The 15,691-nt window shown below is 46.5% G+C and overlaps 3 protein-coding genes across 3 annotated transcripts; all 3 read left to right on the forward strand.

Annotated features, from left to right (window-relative positions):
• Positions 1 to 3,595, forward strand: LOC125539758 (glycolate oxidase 3). Its single transcript, XM_048703266.2, has 12 exons — positions 1 to 157; positions 582 to 725; positions 1,458 to 1,582; positions 1,670 to 1,716; positions 1,810 to 1,887; positions 2,001 to 2,125; positions 2,247 to 2,313; positions 2,436 to 2,498; positions 2,599 to 2,668; positions 2,764 to 2,864; positions 3,005 to 3,109; positions 3,199 to 3,595. Coding segments are annotated over exons 1-12 (1,110 nt in total). The 5' UTR covers positions 1 to 155; the 3' UTR covers positions 3,382 to 3,595.
• A 1,958-nt stretch (positions 3,596 to 5,553) lies between these two features.
• On the forward strand, positions 5,554 to 8,437 carry LOC125539760 (signal recognition particle 14 kDa protein). The gene is made up of 4 exons (XM_048703268.2): positions 5,554 to 5,714; positions 5,984 to 6,077; positions 6,174 to 6,283; positions 7,918 to 8,437. The coding sequence occupies exons 1-4, from the start codon at positions 5,712 to 5,714 to the stop codon at positions 8,101 to 8,103; spliced, it is 393 nt and encodes a 130-aa protein (XP_048559225.1). The 5' UTR covers positions 5,554 to 5,711; the 3' UTR covers positions 8,104 to 8,437.
• Positions 8,438 to 9,048: 611 nt separating this feature from the next.
• LOC125539759 (Glycine cleavage T-protein family) lies at positions 9,049 to 12,053 on the forward strand. The gene is made up of 3 exons (XM_048703267.2): positions 9,049 to 9,680; positions 10,813 to 10,931; positions 11,325 to 12,053. The coding sequence occupies exons 1-3, from the start codon at positions 9,102 to 9,104 to the stop codon at positions 11,869 to 11,871; spliced, it is 1,245 nt and encodes a 414-aa protein (XP_048559224.2). The 5' UTR covers positions 9,049 to 9,101; the 3' UTR covers positions 11,872 to 12,053.
• Positions 12,054 to 15,691: the final 3,638 nt, after the last annotated feature.

A 15,691-nucleotide genomic window follows, 5' to 3' on the forward strand; every position in this document is an offset into this window, starting at 1 on the left:
TGCTGAAAAAAAGCCTTTAAATACCACACCCCGGTGACACCACGGGACCTCCTCCCCTGTTCCGCTTCCGCTCCAGGACACGGACGAGCCGCCGTCGCGCAGCCCTCCTCGTGCACGCAGCCTGCCTCCGTTCATCGCTCCTCCCCCTTCGAGCCATGTGAGTCCTACTGGTTCCTTTCCTCTCATTTCCCTTGGATTACCCGCCTCGTTCCTCTTTTTTGTGATCTCTCGGGATGATTTTGCGCTTCTTTCTCGGCCGTCCGTCGGATCGTTTTGCTTTCGATTTTTCAGCACTGATTCGAAAGTAACATCTCGAACTACTGATACCGAATCAGGAATCCATGGATAGATTCTGCAGCTAATCAACTCCTCCTCGGATAGATCGGCCTCCTCGTTTCTTCGTGCTGTTCTTGCCTTTGTTGATTCATCTCTGTCAAATTATCTGGGCGAGAGCGGTCTTCAGTTTATTCATGGTGTACTGTCTTTGAGACAAAAAGCAGAGGATCTGCTTGACTGCTTGCTGTGTTCATAAAGGCATGGACAGATTGATCTGGGGACTAATAATGAGATTGTTCGAGCAGGGGCATGGAGATGATCACGAATGTGTCCGAGTACGAGAGGCTGGCCAAGGAGAAGCTGCCCAAGATGGTGTACGACTACTACGCCTCCGGCGCAGAGGATCAGTGGACGCTCAACGAGAACAGGGAGGCCTTCTCCAGAATCCTGTAAGCTATCCTCCAAAGTAGCAGGTCTCATGCTTTTAGCCGTATCTATTTATTGTATTTTCAACTTCTGAGCTGTGTCTATTTGGTAGTATATGCTGCTAGATGAACTGTGCTTGTTTTTATTGGCATCAGCAACTAATAATTCAGAAAAAAGTAAGGCGGTAGAAAGAGCTTCAGCATTAGTTTTTTGCAAGGATGACATAAACTTCTTTTACAATGTATAATGGCAAGTGTCGGCGTCAATCGAAACTTTTTGCGTTATTAAAATAATAAAATCTTTGGAGATGGCATAGGATAAGTCTCAGATGAACCCTTGTGGAAAAATTTACAACCCCACTGTTATGAGTACAAGTTTAGTCCTGACAGGCTGCGCGTAGGTGATTGGTTTGCATTTTGATTAGTATATAAGTAGATGGCAGCAGACCTGGACAAATAACATTGGATCTCATGGCATTGAGTAGAGACAAGGGATCAGACGAGTCTTGTTGTCATATGTGGTTCTGATGGTCAAAGTAGATGACAATTTCGTCAGGAACTCTCAGAGAGGATAAATGACATCATCATACATACATACATGCATGGGCAGAAGTGCCCCTGTTGAAAATAGCTCATCAAAATTCAAACTTCTACCTTTTGGGTGGGACTTGGAGAATTTTTGGGCATGGACTAGAGATGCCCTAAGGATCATATGCATCTATCTTATTGTAGACTTTGATTTCAATTTGGTTTCAGGTTCCGACCACGCGTACTGATCGATGTGTCCCATATCAACATGGCCACAAATATCTTGGGCTTCGACGTCTCCATGCCGATCATGATCGCTCCCACGGCCATGCAGAAAATGGCTCACCCTGAAGGTTAATTCAAACAAATTTGCAGTCACCATCTCCTTGCTATTTCCAGAGCAATGTTCTCATAGAGAAGTTTATCTGCCATATATGCAGGAGAGCTTGCTACTGCAAGAGCAGCGGCATCTGCAGGGACCATAATGGTTTGGAAGATCACCTGACTCTTGTAGCAGCTTTGATCTTTCCCAATAATTATTGTGCTGATGCTAGCTTTATATGGTTTATGCTTTTTTCAGACATTGTCTTCATGGGCTACTTCTAGTGTGGAAAGGGTTAACTCAGTAGGACCCGGGATTCGTTTCTTCCAGCTTTATGTATGTGTCATCTTCAGCCTCACAAACTATGAGACTAATAATAACATGTGAAAATTGTTTCTTGTTCTTTAACCTGACCAACTGACCAAGGCGTGGATCATTGTCTTCGTCAGGTTTACAAGGACAGGAATATAGTTCGGCAACTCGTGAAAAGGGCTGAAATGGCGGGGTTCAAGGCGATCGCCCTCACCGTCGATACTCCAAGGCTCGGCCGCAGGGAAGCTGATATCAAGAACAGGTCCAAATCCAACAGATGTGCACATTATCATGCCAATTTACTCAATAAATGGTCTATTCCATTTTACTAGGAACTGCACAATCTGCACCCTGAAATCTGAATTTATGATAACTTTTGACAGGTTCAACTTGCCTCCACATCTGGTGCTGGAGAACTTTGCGGCGCTGGACCTCGGCAAGATGGACAAGGTTAATTGCCTGACAACCAAGCCAATCGTATCGCAGAAATCGCCTAAGTAGAATGTTTTTTTAGAGAGCCTAAGTAGAATGTTATTATCAGACATCTTACCATGTCCTTTGTGGCTTGCCAGACAGATGATTCTGGGCTGGCTTCCTATGTTGCTAGCCAAGTCGACCAATCTCTTTGTTGGGAGGTACTTTTTTTTCCTCTATTTTTTTAATTTAAAATGCTGTTGGAAGGTATCGTAGCACCTACTGAATGGAATAATGAACACTGATGATGCACAAATGCAGGACGTCAAGTGGCTGCAGACAATTACCTCGTTGCCGATCTTGGTGAAAGGTGTCATGACTGCAGAAGACAGTAAGTTTTTTCAGCACGCCTCCGTTCCCAAAATGCTGCATCTCTTTTTGCTATGGCGGCATATCAGTCCATCAAGAAACTTGTGCAAAATGCAGCTAGGATTGCCATCGAGTACGGCGCGGCCGGCATCATCGTGTCCAACCATGGCGCTCGGCAGCTGGACTATGTCCCTGCAACCATCAGCTGCCTGGAAGAGGTATGTGTGCCAACCAGTCGCAAGCCGCACCTGTAGTACTACGAGAAGGAATATGGGAAACTGCAGATAAAGTTCAGGAAGCTTCAGTAAAAAAAATCTTCATGCATGCATATTGACCAAAAGTGTGTAAAAAAAATCAGGTGGTCAGAGAGGCGAAGGGACGGCTGCCGGTGTTCCTGGACGGCGGCGTCCGGCGTGGCACCGACGTGTTCAAGGCGCTGGCACTCGGAGCCGCGGGAGTGTTCGTAAGTACAGACACACTCGATCTGCGTGTTTCTTTCTTGGCCGGCGATGCTGACGCTTGCTCGATGTGTGGGTTTGGTGTGGCGTGCAGATCGGTAGGCCGGTGCTGTACTCGCTGGCGGTGGACGGCGAGGCGGGGGTGCGGAAGGTGCTGCAGATGCTGCGGGACGAGCTGGAGCTGGCCATGGCGCTCAGCGGGTGCCCGTCGCTGCGGGACATCACGCGCGCCCACGTCGTCACCGACGGCGACAGGATCCGCCGCGCACGCCTCTAGATTGGGAGGCGCGCTGCATCCGGCCTACTAGTAGTACGTCTACTTGTGCGCGCGCGCTGGTCGATTTGAGATGCCGCTCGTTCTTGCGCCTCCATTTGATCGATCGATGTATCGGGCAATAAATTCGTAGAAATAAAGATTGGAGAAGGCTGCATGCGTTCTCGTGTAGTCTGCCGGCGAAATGCTGTCGATCACGTTCTGATTTTGGCGACTACTCCCTGTCTGTCGTGTTTTTTTTTTCACCAATACACAAAGCTTGCGTATCATTTTTTATTAGTAAAAAAAATAAGAAAAAGTTTAGGTGATGATACAACACATGACTCGAATGCAGGAGGCGTGAACATGGCGTTCGGAGCATGTAAAACATGGAATGCTCAGCCCAAATAGAGAAAAACACAACTAAACTCGCCGCCCTAGGACGCAGCCCAAACCAAACCAATAAGACGACCAACATCTCGAAATCCACCATCGAGGACTCCACGAGAAACAAGACGACGCCTTCATGAGCAGAACTACGCCACGGCGCCGTCGTCGTCCGATCTGAAAAAAAAGAGACCTAGAGTTTTCCCTGACGCTCGAAGAAAGGCACAGATAGAAACCATGGCATCGCCTCCAGTAAGGGAACGACACCCGTAGGTGTCGCCGCTGCCAGCATTGAAAGGTCGAGCAAGGATTTCGGCCTGGCCGAGTCTAAGCAATCCCATGCCGCCGGGGAAAAATCCGAAGATGAGGAAGTCTGACCGTAGGCCGGAACCACCACCACATGAAGAGGAGCTACCAGAAGAACGAGCTGCAGGACAGGTAGAGGGGCAGATGGGCACGGAGGTGTTTCGTATTGTTATCATTTTGAAAAGTGTCCCTAGCAAAAGGCTTATAATTGAGCCCTATATGCCTACTCAAACTGAGTTAAAAAATATGGTTCCTAGCCGAACTCTTAAATTTAGCTCCCTAAAACATTTTTCTCACATAAATTTGAACATAGATATCACAAGTCCATTCAAACTACATTGCATAATACAGATTAAAACTTGTCGATTCGAACAAAATAAAAACTTAAAAAAACTAATCTTCTTCCTCGATTCAAACTTAAACTATGTGTTGGCGTCAGAGTCGTTTTCGCCCAGGATTTTCTCCCAGTCCACGGTGCATGGGCTGGAGCCATTGGACGAAAGATCGATTACTTCCAGTGTCCTCTCCCCCCCCCCCCCCCCCCCCCCTCATTGGGTGTCACTGAAGGATCGGGAGGAGGCGAGCCAGTGAGTGCTCGGGGCTGTTGTGCGCATAAAATCACAAGCGGCGAACCCCGACGGCTAGATCTAGCCATTTGGTGGGAGTCGGGGGTTGCGATGGTCGATTGGGAGTGCCGACGTGGCTGCAGTGCTGGTGGATTTGGGCGACACCCGAGTGAGCCCAACCCGAAATCAAGCTTGAAAGTCCGAAGATTGCATTTTAAGTGCTTACGTGTGAAAGCCCAACACAAAAATCTAAAAAAAAAATAGAAGTCCGAGCCTAAGCCCCATTTGAATTACCTTTTGGGTTGCAAACAAGGCCCAAGCCCGCCTCATGAGACAAGCCCGACTTAGTTATTCAACTTTTCAAGCCTAATCTTCTAACAAACTCTCACCTTTAAAATCTCATTCTCTTGCCCAAATATTGCTAAACATGTTTGGTATAGTCAATGACATAAGAAGGAATAGTATACTCTTCGGTTTTATTTACTGTGTATATTATAGCTTTATCATAAGTCAAACTTTCTATGTTTTGATCAAATTTATAAAAAAAACATCATTAACTTTTACGATACCAAAGATTCCTCACGGAATATATTTTCACATCATATATATCTGTTAATGTAAATGTTTATGGTTTGATCAAATTTTATTTTGATTTAAATAAAACACAATAAATACGGAGAATAAAAAAAAGAGTGTCATGCTTATCCCGTTCAGCCCAAGCCCAAGGAACCGAATCACGGCGTTTCTGCCTCTCTTCCCAAGTTTTTTTTTGACGGTCCTCTCTTCCAAGTCGGCGTCATCGTTTCCCGTCGAAAAAAAAAGTCGGCGTCACCGTTCCGTCATCCAGTCCAAGGCTGCCTTCACAAGTTCACAGCCCCTGCCGTCCCACCCGGCCACCTTATCCGTCAGATCTCTCCCGTCCCGTGATCTCCCCCGTCCGTCCTCCCACAATACCCCACCCTCCCCTCTCCCCCTCCCCCTCCCCCATCTCCGACCCGAACCCCAGCGGCGGAGCCGACGAAGAGGAGAGCAAGGCTCGGCGGACAAGGGGAAGACCTCCGCTCCCCCGGCGATCGCGAGGCCACCCTCCTCAAGATGGTAATCCCCTGCCCGATGCTCTGTTCCTCCGATCCGCGCCGTGTTTCATGCCCGTCCCGCCGAGAATCGCGATCTGGCGAGAAGAGCTCGGCGGAGAACCAGATCTCCCGGTGTTTTCGCCCTAGAATTTGGAACCGATCCGGCCGCTTCCACCAGTCCCGGGCGTCGCGTAGTTCAGATCGATGGTGGAAAACTGAGCGGAAACTCCGCCCTGCTTTGTCGAACTGGTTCTGACCATGTCTACTCGCGGCATTGCGTGGTCTGTGCAGGTGCTGATGCAGGCAGATCCGTTCCTGAGCGAGCTGACCAACATGTACGAGCGGAGCACGGAGAAGGGCTCCGTGTGGGTCACCATGAAGCGATGTGAGTCCTCTCCCCTTACGGCTCGTTCGTGTGGTTTGGGTTGTGGATTTGATGGGTTCAGCAAGTCTGATGTGACGAGTTGTTTGATGTGTGCAGCGTCGATGAAGTGTCAGGCTAGGTTGAAGAAGATGGCGAGTAAGGGGGAGCCTGTCGAGTACCGGTGCCTTGTCCGCGCCTCCGATGGCAAGAGGAACATCTCCACCTCGGTAATATTCACTTTCTTCCTGCTGCTGGTTCGGCATTATGGCTGTGAGATGTGTTTTGCATTGATTCTGTACCTGGTGGTAATCAGGCCGCTGTTAGTCATTGTCATTAGCCCCTGTTCTGCTAGGATTGTGAATCATAGATCAGACATTTGCATATTTCCTCTGGATATGAAGTGAAACAACTCGGGTTTGCACACATGCTGATAGAATGTTTGCTGGTTGTTACTTCCAGGTGAGGATGGTTTGTTCGTATTGAGAAATTGATAGGTAGGTAAATCAACAGAATTACCTGAATATGTAGAGAGGATACACTGTATATATGATCATTGTGTCATATCGCGATCATCCCAGTGCTGGGGGATATGCAGTAACTTTGAGTAGCATAATGACAAGTATAAAATTAGGACTGAAGCACTTATGTTTGGTACATTCTGATCATAGTGGTGCAAGTCTTTTATGCAGTAACCTCTCGTATTGCTACAGCTGTAGTTAAACTAATAGGGCAGTGGGGAGAGGGGGCCATCACTAATGAGTTGTCCTGATTACCAATCTTATTACTGAATGGGAAAGAGCTAGAACTTACCAGTGTTAAGATGGTTCAGCAATTGGTGCAAATTTGAAGGATGGGACAGATTTTCTTGCTCTTGCCAAGTTTCAATTGCATGAACCAGTGACGACCCGCATTAATTGTTTCATCTTACATCAGTTGAACTCCATTTATCAAAGTGTATACAATCTATTTCCACTTTGCAAACACCTGAATGATATTTTCCCAAGATCATGTCGTAGCACCTCATGATATCACCTTATCTAGCTTTTGTGAAAGCCCTCATCAAGGAGCATTTACCATTGACAAGGATATGCATCGATGTGAACCCATGCATTTTTCTTTCCATGCATTTATGCTCTCCGATGAAACAATTGACTATGTGCATCTTTTTCCACAAGACACTGTTGCTGGCAATCTGTGCAAGTCTTAGTAATGAAATCACGGTCTATCTAAAAAAGGAGAATTGACATGTTAAGACTCCTAATTCCCATGACCTAAGTTTTGGTAACAGTTTTACTTCTCCTTTTAATTTTGATGGTTGAAGTGGTGATGTAAGGCGTCCCTATTTATGGCTACAAAACTGTTGTTTATTTCTGTTATCTTATATTTCCTTCATTTTCATGTAGAAGGGTTACTAGCTATCCTAATTAGTAATGATGTCTGCTGTCAATTTGGAAACATGCCTTCCCATTTCATATCCTGACAACACAAAACAAATACTCACATGAACTAATCTGTTTATCCTTGTGCATACCTATTTGGCCCCAGCCATATCAAATTTTTGCAACTCACCTAAGTAGGGGCATTTTTTCCGCCAAGTGCTTTAGCTTAAGGCTGGATAAATATGTGCACTTAGGGCTTATGGTAAATGTTCATGCTATATTTCTGATATGTTGGCAATACTATGAATATTTTCTGAAATGTCATCAGAGAACTGTAATCTGCAATATTGTTTTGGTTATGAGGACTGAGGACTTATTTTATTTTCATTTCATGGTGGCATTATTGAACATATCTGTCCTGGCACTTTCATTGCATTTCTGGACCAATCAGTGAATCTTACCGTGCTTGCCATGCCTTTCAGCTGTCTGCAAAGGAGTATCTGAAATTCCAAGCTTCATATGCCCTGGTTCTTAAAGCCCACATGCATGCTTTGAAGAAGAGGGAGAGGAAGGACAGGAAGAAGACGGTCGAGGCAGAGAAGATACCCGAGAAGGAACCGAAGAAGCAGAAGAAATCATCTTCGAAGAAGTCTGCAGGGTCTAAGTAGTGAGGTACTTGCAGAATTTACCGAGACCTTTTTCGCCCACATGTGCGGTCAAGACGTTGTCACCTGTTTTACCCTTAATTCATGTCCGCGAGATGAAGCCTGTGAATACCTATATAGAGACGCGTCGTCGCCTGGCATTTTGAAGCAGCGTTTTGATCTGGTTGTAAGCCTCCCTGGATGGCATGGGCATGCTTTCTTGAACTGCTAGATCTGACCACCAAAAGTCTTAGTTCAGTTTGGAATGGTTCATCGGTTTGATGGTTTTAGGCCTATGATATGAATGAAGAATCTGTCGCTTGGTTGTTGGAAAGGCAATGCTGGTGTGTTTTTGTTTCGTGATCCCATGTCAAGTGGTTGCCAGAATATTGTTATTTGTGGGTTAGGTACGTTACCTCCCTCCTCTGCTGCTGAATCAATAACATGCATCTGAGCCTGGTCGGGCGCTGCCATCCTCCTATGTTTGTCTATAGTCTTGGATGCCGTATCTGCATGGCCTCAGCGCTGTTGCTTCCTGGCCAGTTGCCCTGCCATGATGCCAATGCGTACGCGGATCCTCGGAATGATTTTTTCGTTAGTCTCTGCCCAGTTTTGCCGTTCAGATCAGAATGGTTTTTATCTCAATCTGTCTGCGATTTGGACTGTTTTACCACTAGAAAGCAAGAATCTGTGAAGTGTTCTTTTTATGGACTCGCACACGATCTTTGCCCGGTGAGGGAGAGCCGTCACCATCCACCACCAAAGCCGGACAAAAACCCAACAAAAAATAATCCGAAAGCCAACAAGACGGGCACTGACGCGCCACTGATCGCTCACTGATCCATCATCACCAAACCCCCTCCGAGCTGAGCTCGCGCCGAGGCAGCGGCAGCCACCACCCACTCCCGATCCGCCGATCGCCTCCCCGTCGCCACCCACCACCACCCCTCAAAATCTCATCTTTTGTTTTCCCATCCCACTCCCCCACCACCACTCCCCCCTCTCAGCCCCACCCCGCCACGATGAGAGGCCTCCTCGCGTGCGCCACGCTGGCCCGCCGCGCCGCCGCCGCCTCCTCCACGGGCGGCGCCTCCACGGCCGCGCGCCGCCACCTCGCGGGCGCGGCGGAGGCGGCCGAGGCGGAGCTCAAGAAGACGGCGCTCTACGACTTCCACGTGGCGCACGGGGGCAAGATGGTGCCCTTCGCCGGCTGGAGCATGCCCATCCAGTACAAGGACACCATCATGGACTCCACCCTCAACTGCCGCGCCAACGGCAGCCTCTTCGACGTCTCCCACATGTGCGGCCTCAGCCTGCAGGGCAGCCAGGCCATCCCCTTCCTCGAGTCGCTCGTCGTCGCCGACGTCGCCGCCCTCAAGGACGGCACCGGCTCCCTCACCGTCTTCACCAACGACAAGGGAGGCGCCATCGACGACTCCGTCGTCACCAAGGTCAACGACCACCACGTCTACCTCGTCGTCAACGCCGGCTGCCGGGACAAGGACCTCGCCCACATCGGCGCCCACATGGAGGCCTTCCAGAAGAAGGGCGGCGACGTCAAGTGGCACGTCCACGACGAGCGCTCCCTCCTCGCCCTGCAGGTCAGCTGGCCCTTCCTTCTCTGCTCTCTTCATCTTGATTGGTTTTCTGAACTGTTTATGGTTAATTATTGATTTCTGCAATGGGTTGAAGATTCCCAAGGTTGGATACATATATTTATTTCTAGGATTAGCGAATGCTGTAGTATTTGGAGGAGCTACAAGGGTACTACCATAAATAAATGGCCCATTTCTGCCAGGAAAGGTTTTGGAATGTACATTATGATAGAGTGTTGACACATGGCGATTCGGTTGAGTTCATTGTTTGTGAAATTGAGTTTCAATGTGATTAGTTCAGAGTAACATTTAGCTTTACTAGGGAAAAGACATTATTAGTATCATTGATGATGTCAGTTTATGGTTTGTTGTTCATATTGTATAGACTATGAGTTCAGCTAATATGGCAGAATTTTCTTTTGATGGTGTGCAGACGCCAAAATCTAGGGATTTTTTTTTTCATCTTGCTGCTTGGTGAGATTTCTTGATTAGCAATTGTGCTTGCTTGGTCAAGTTTTGGCTTCTTAGTTCTTACAAGATGCAATGCTCTATCTGAATTCTGAGGTAGTAGTTGAGCAGGTTTGCGTGTCTTTTTCTCGGTTGGTGGACTCTCGAGCTAAAGTTTCTTATGTGTTTTCACTTTGATGTAATCCAGTGGTGCCTAGATTGGATTGTGACAGCAGACATTCCTCCTAATAGAAAAGGCAGTTGCTCCTGCCAGTTTTCGTCCCATTAAAAAAAACTACGAGGTCCTATGAAATTATGAAAGCAGTTCATAACAACCCAATTCAAGTTTCAGCAAGAGGAGGATTAATGTTTGCGCATCTATTCATAAAATAGAAATGATCTTCACAATGTAGGATTTTTTTATTCTACATTGCGGGGGAAGTGATCTTTCTATTCTGAACTTCTTGGCGCTATTTGTGTGGTTTTGTCGAAGTAATAAATTTTCACTTTAATGGCAATTATGTACATTTGATATGCTTCTCCTACATATGTACTCCCTCCGTCCCATAATATAAGAGCGCTTTTGACACTAGTAGTGTCAAAAACGCTATTATATTATGGGACGGAGGGAGCACTATTTCCCGAATTTACAGGAAGACACCATTGTAACTCTGTTCCTTGACATGAGCAGGGTCCTCTTGCTGCACCAACTCTCCAGTTGCTGACAAAGGAAGATTTGAGCAAAATGTACTTCAGTGATTTCAAGATGATTGACATCAACGGATCTGCTTGCTTCCTCACCAGAACTGGGTATAATCCTTTTCATCCATTATTATTACTTCCAGTTTCAATATTATGATTCTAAAAAATAATAATATCATGACTCTACTCCTTTCTTTAATACCAGGACAATTCCTTAAGAGCATCAGTACTAACTTTTTTACATTGACCAAGCATCACTTGTCCATCATAATTCATAAATACTGAAATCACTTTACTGTTCAATCTGGCATGCCAAAAAAGTGGGTCTATGGGATGTTATTTGGTTACTGTTGCTTAAAGGCAATCGATAAAGTGCCATCTTATTTTAGCTTTCAAATTCTATAGTGAAGCTTCTTACACCAGTCCTTTATGTGTCTATCAATTGATGATGTTGTTGTTTTGAACAATTTGCTTCTGTCTCTGAAACTCTTCTCATTTCAGTTACACCGGCGAAGATGGATTTGAAATCTCCGTCCCATCAGAGAACGCGGTTGATCTCGCAAAGGCCCTCCTGGAGAAATCCGAGGGCAAGGTGAGGCTGACCGGCCTGGGCGCCCGCGACAGTCTCCGGCTGGAAGCTGGCCTCTGCTTGTACGGCAACGACATGGAGCAGCACATCACGCCGGTCGAGGCCGGCCTCTCATGGGCGATCGGCAAGCGGAGGAAGGCTGAGGGCGGCTTCCTGGGCGCGGAGGTGATCCTGAAGCAGCTCAAGGAAGGCCCCAAGATCCGGCGCGTGGGCATCTTCTCGCAGGGGCCACCCCCGCGGAGCCACAGCGAGATCGTGAGCGGCACCGGGGAGAACATCGGCGAGGTGACGAGCGGCGGGTTCAGCCCGTGCCTGAAGAAGAACATCGCCATGGGGTACGTGAAGAACGGCCTGCACAAGGCCGGGACCGAGTTCAAGGTGGTCGTCCGCGGCAAGCAGTACGACGCCGTGGTCACCAAGATGCCCTTCGTGCCCACCAAGTACTACAAGGCCCCTTAGGTTGTGTACAAAAGAGAAACAATGGATGCTCCATGGACTGCAAATTTTCTCTCGCGACTCTGCCATGGCGGCTTGTTCATGGCAGGCTGCCGCAGCTGTAACCTCTGTCGGGCTTCCTCTTACGGCTTGACATTTCTCCTCTATCCTTCTAATAATAATATATGCCGGTGCGTTGTTTGCTATCCCAGAAGCGATCATGTCATTTGTGCTGAGGCATAGATCTATCAGACATACCACAGACGAGCTTTCGACCTGTGGCCCTTTGAGATGTCATCTTATAAAGGTTAAGTGAACTACTGGTTTGTGGTAACCTTTCATCCATATTGCTAGTACTGTATTATCTAGGGGTCACTCTATACCTTTGTAAGGGCATCTCTAGCCGATCCCCTAAAAAATATTGATTCTAACACGACGTGCGTGGCACGTGCATACTTACTAGTTCTCTAAATTAAGTTGGCAAAGCGCGGAAGTTCGCAGCCAGCCCACTAGTCTAGCTCAGGTTGGTCTCGTTAAAGAGAACCGAGCGTAGCTCAGTTGGCAAGGTGCGGAATTTCGCAGCCAACCCACCAGAGTTCAAGTCTCGGCTTGACCGTTTGATGCTCATGGAGTCTTCTTCTATAAAAGAATACCAACGGGCTAGTCACACCACTGATGCGAGTCAGGCACAGCGCTGATCGATGTGATGGCGACCTGGCAGCATAGGCGCTGCTTGCTTCACTGAAGAGAACGTTGCAGCCCTGATTAATTTGCAATGGGCTGTAGCTGAAGCAGAGTACTAGCAGAGAACGTTGCTGATGCACTACACCTGATTATGTAAGCTCTTGTGTTATGTGGCTGTGAGGTTCCTGCCGTCCAAGCCTGTTTGTTTTTGTTGTTGCAGCCCTGTAATGCATCTCTTCTAATTTCTGATGTAATCCTTTGGTGCATGATATTCTATATTGAATATAATTTGATTTTGTTTGATTCTGTGGTTGCAAATTCGTTGGAGAAAATTACCAAACTGATGGATCTTGCCATGATCAGGTTTATGCAAATTAAAGATTCAACTATCATAGGATACGCAAACAAAAGCTTTGGCAATCAGACTGACAACGTCCAAACTTACAAAAATACCAAGGCAAGACAGAACAATACGACTTCTCCGTAACAATTTGAAGATTAGCTCACAATGCAAGTAGCGGCAAGAAAGAAGAGCAAGACTTCTTTTTCTAAAATAAGAAAGAACTAGACTTCTATAAGAAGATTTTCATAATCGTAGAAGGTCTAAATGCGATGAATATTACTGAATACAACCAAACAGTGCATCATAAAAAATAAGCATAATTTAACAGTACACCTTGCTGAACATCATCAAGTCCAAATCACATTAGGATAAACATAGTGTTGGGGAACGTAGTAATCTCAAAAAAAATTCTACGCACACGCAAGATCATGGTGATGCATAGCGACGAGAGGGAAGGGTGTTGTTCACGTACCCTCGTAGACCGTAAGCGGAAGCGTTATGAGAACGCGGTTGATGTAGTCGTACGTCTTCATGATCCGACCGATCCAAGTACCGAACGCACGACACCTTCGAGTTCAGCACACGTTCAGCTCGATGACGTCCCATGAACTCCGATCCAGTAGAGCTTCGCGGGAGAGTTCCGTCAGCACGACGGCGTGATGACGGTGATGATGTTGCTACCGACGCAGGGCTTCGCCTAAGCACCGCTACGATATGATGGAGGGGGCACCGCACACGGCTTGAAACAATCAACTTGTGTGTCTTGGGGTGCCCCCGTATATAAAGGAGCAAGGGGAGGTCGGCCGGCCTCTCTAGGCGCGCCAAGGGAAGGAGGAATCCTCCTCCTAGTAGGAGTAGGATTCCTCCTTTCCTAGTCCTACTAGGAGGGGAAAGGAAGGAGAGGGGGAGGAGAAGGAAAGAGGGGGTGCAGCCCCTCCCCTAGTCCAATTCGGACTAGGCCCATGGGGCGCGCATGGCCAGCCCTCGTGGCTTTTCCTCTTTCCCCCCTAAAGCCCACTAAGGCCCATATGTACTCCCGTATTCCCGTAACTCCCCCGGTACTCCGAAAAATACCCGAATCACTCGGAACCTTTCCGATGTCCGAATTTAGTCGTCCAATATATCGGTCTTTACGTCTCGACCATTTCGAGACTCCTCGTCATGTCCCCGGTCTCATCCAGGACTCCGAACTACCTTCGGTACATCAAAACACATAAACTCATAATACCGATCGTCACCGAATTTTAAGCGTGGGGACCCTACGGGTTCGAGAACTATGTAGACATGAACGAGACACGTTACCGGTTAATAACCAATAGCGGAACCTGGATGCTCATATTGGCTCTTACATATTCTATGAAGATCTTTATCGGTCAAACCGCATAACAACATACGTTGTTTTTTTTGTCATCGGTATGTTACTTGCCCGAGATTCGATCGTCGATATCTCAATACCTACTTCAATCTCGTTACCTGCAAGTCTCTTTACTCGTTTCTTAATGCATCACCCCGCAACTAACTCATTAGTTGCATTGCTTGCAAGGCTTATAGTGATGTGCATTACTGAGAAGGCTCAGAGATACCTCTCCGACAATCGGAGTGACAAATCCTAATCTCGATCTATGCCAACTCAACAAGTATCATCGGAGACACCTGTAGAGCACCTTTATAATCACCCAGTTACGTTGTGACGTTTGGTAGCACACAAAGTGTTCCTCCGGTATTCGGGAGTTGCATAATCTCATAGTCATAGGAACATTTATAAGTCATGAAGAAAGCAATAGCAATATACTAAACGATCGAATGCTAAGCTAACGGAATGGGTCAAGTCAATCACATCATTCTCTAATGATGTGATCCCGTTAATCAAATGACAACTCATGTCTATGGCTAGGAAACTTAACCATCTTTGATTCAACGGGCTAGTCAAGTAGAGGCATACTAGTGACACTCTGTTTGTCTATGTATACACACATGTACTAAGTTTTCGGTTAATACAATTCTAGCATGAATAATAAATATTTATCATGATATAAGGAATTATAAATAACAACTTTTATTATTGCCTCTAGGGCATATTTCCTTCAGTCTCCCACTTGCTTTAGAGTCAATAATCTAGTTCACATCGCCATGTGATTTAACACCAATAGTTCACATCATCATGTGATTAATATCCATAGTTCACATCACCATGTGGCCAACACTCAAAGGGTTTACTAGAGTCAGTAATATAGTTCACATCGCCATGTGATTAACACCCAAAGAATACTAAGGTGTGATCATGTTTTGCTTGTGAGAGAAGTTTAGTCAATGGGTCTGCCAAATTTAGATCTGTATGTATTTTGCAAATTTCTATGTCTATAATGCTCTGCACGGAGCTACTTTAGCTAATTGCTCCCACTTTCAATATGTATCCAGATTGAGACTTAGAGTCATCTAGATCAGTGTCAAAACTTGCATCGACGTAACCCTTTACGACGAACCTTTTGTCACCTCTATAATCGAGAAACATATCCTTATTCCACTAAGGATAATTTTGACCGCTGTTCAGTGATCTACTCCTAGATCACTATTGTACTCCCTTGCCAAACTCAGTGTAGGGTATACAATAGATCTAGTACACAACATGGCATACTTTATAGAACCTATGGCTGAGGCATACGGAATGACTTTCATTCTCTTTCTATCTTCTACCTTGGTCGGGCTTTGAGTCTTACTCAATTTCACACCTTGTAACATAGGCAAGAACTCTTTCTTTGACTATTCCATTTTGAACTACTTCAAAATCTTGTCAAGGTATGTACTCATTGAAAAAAA

The sequence above is a fragment of the Triticum urartu genome, chromosome 2A (genome assembly GCF_056163025.1).
Source record: "Triticum urartu cultivar PI428250 chromosome 2A, HENAU_Tu73, whole genome shotgun sequence".
Classification (NCBI taxonomy): Eukaryota; Viridiplantae; Streptophyta; class Magnoliopsida; order Poales; family Poaceae; genus Triticum; species Triticum urartu.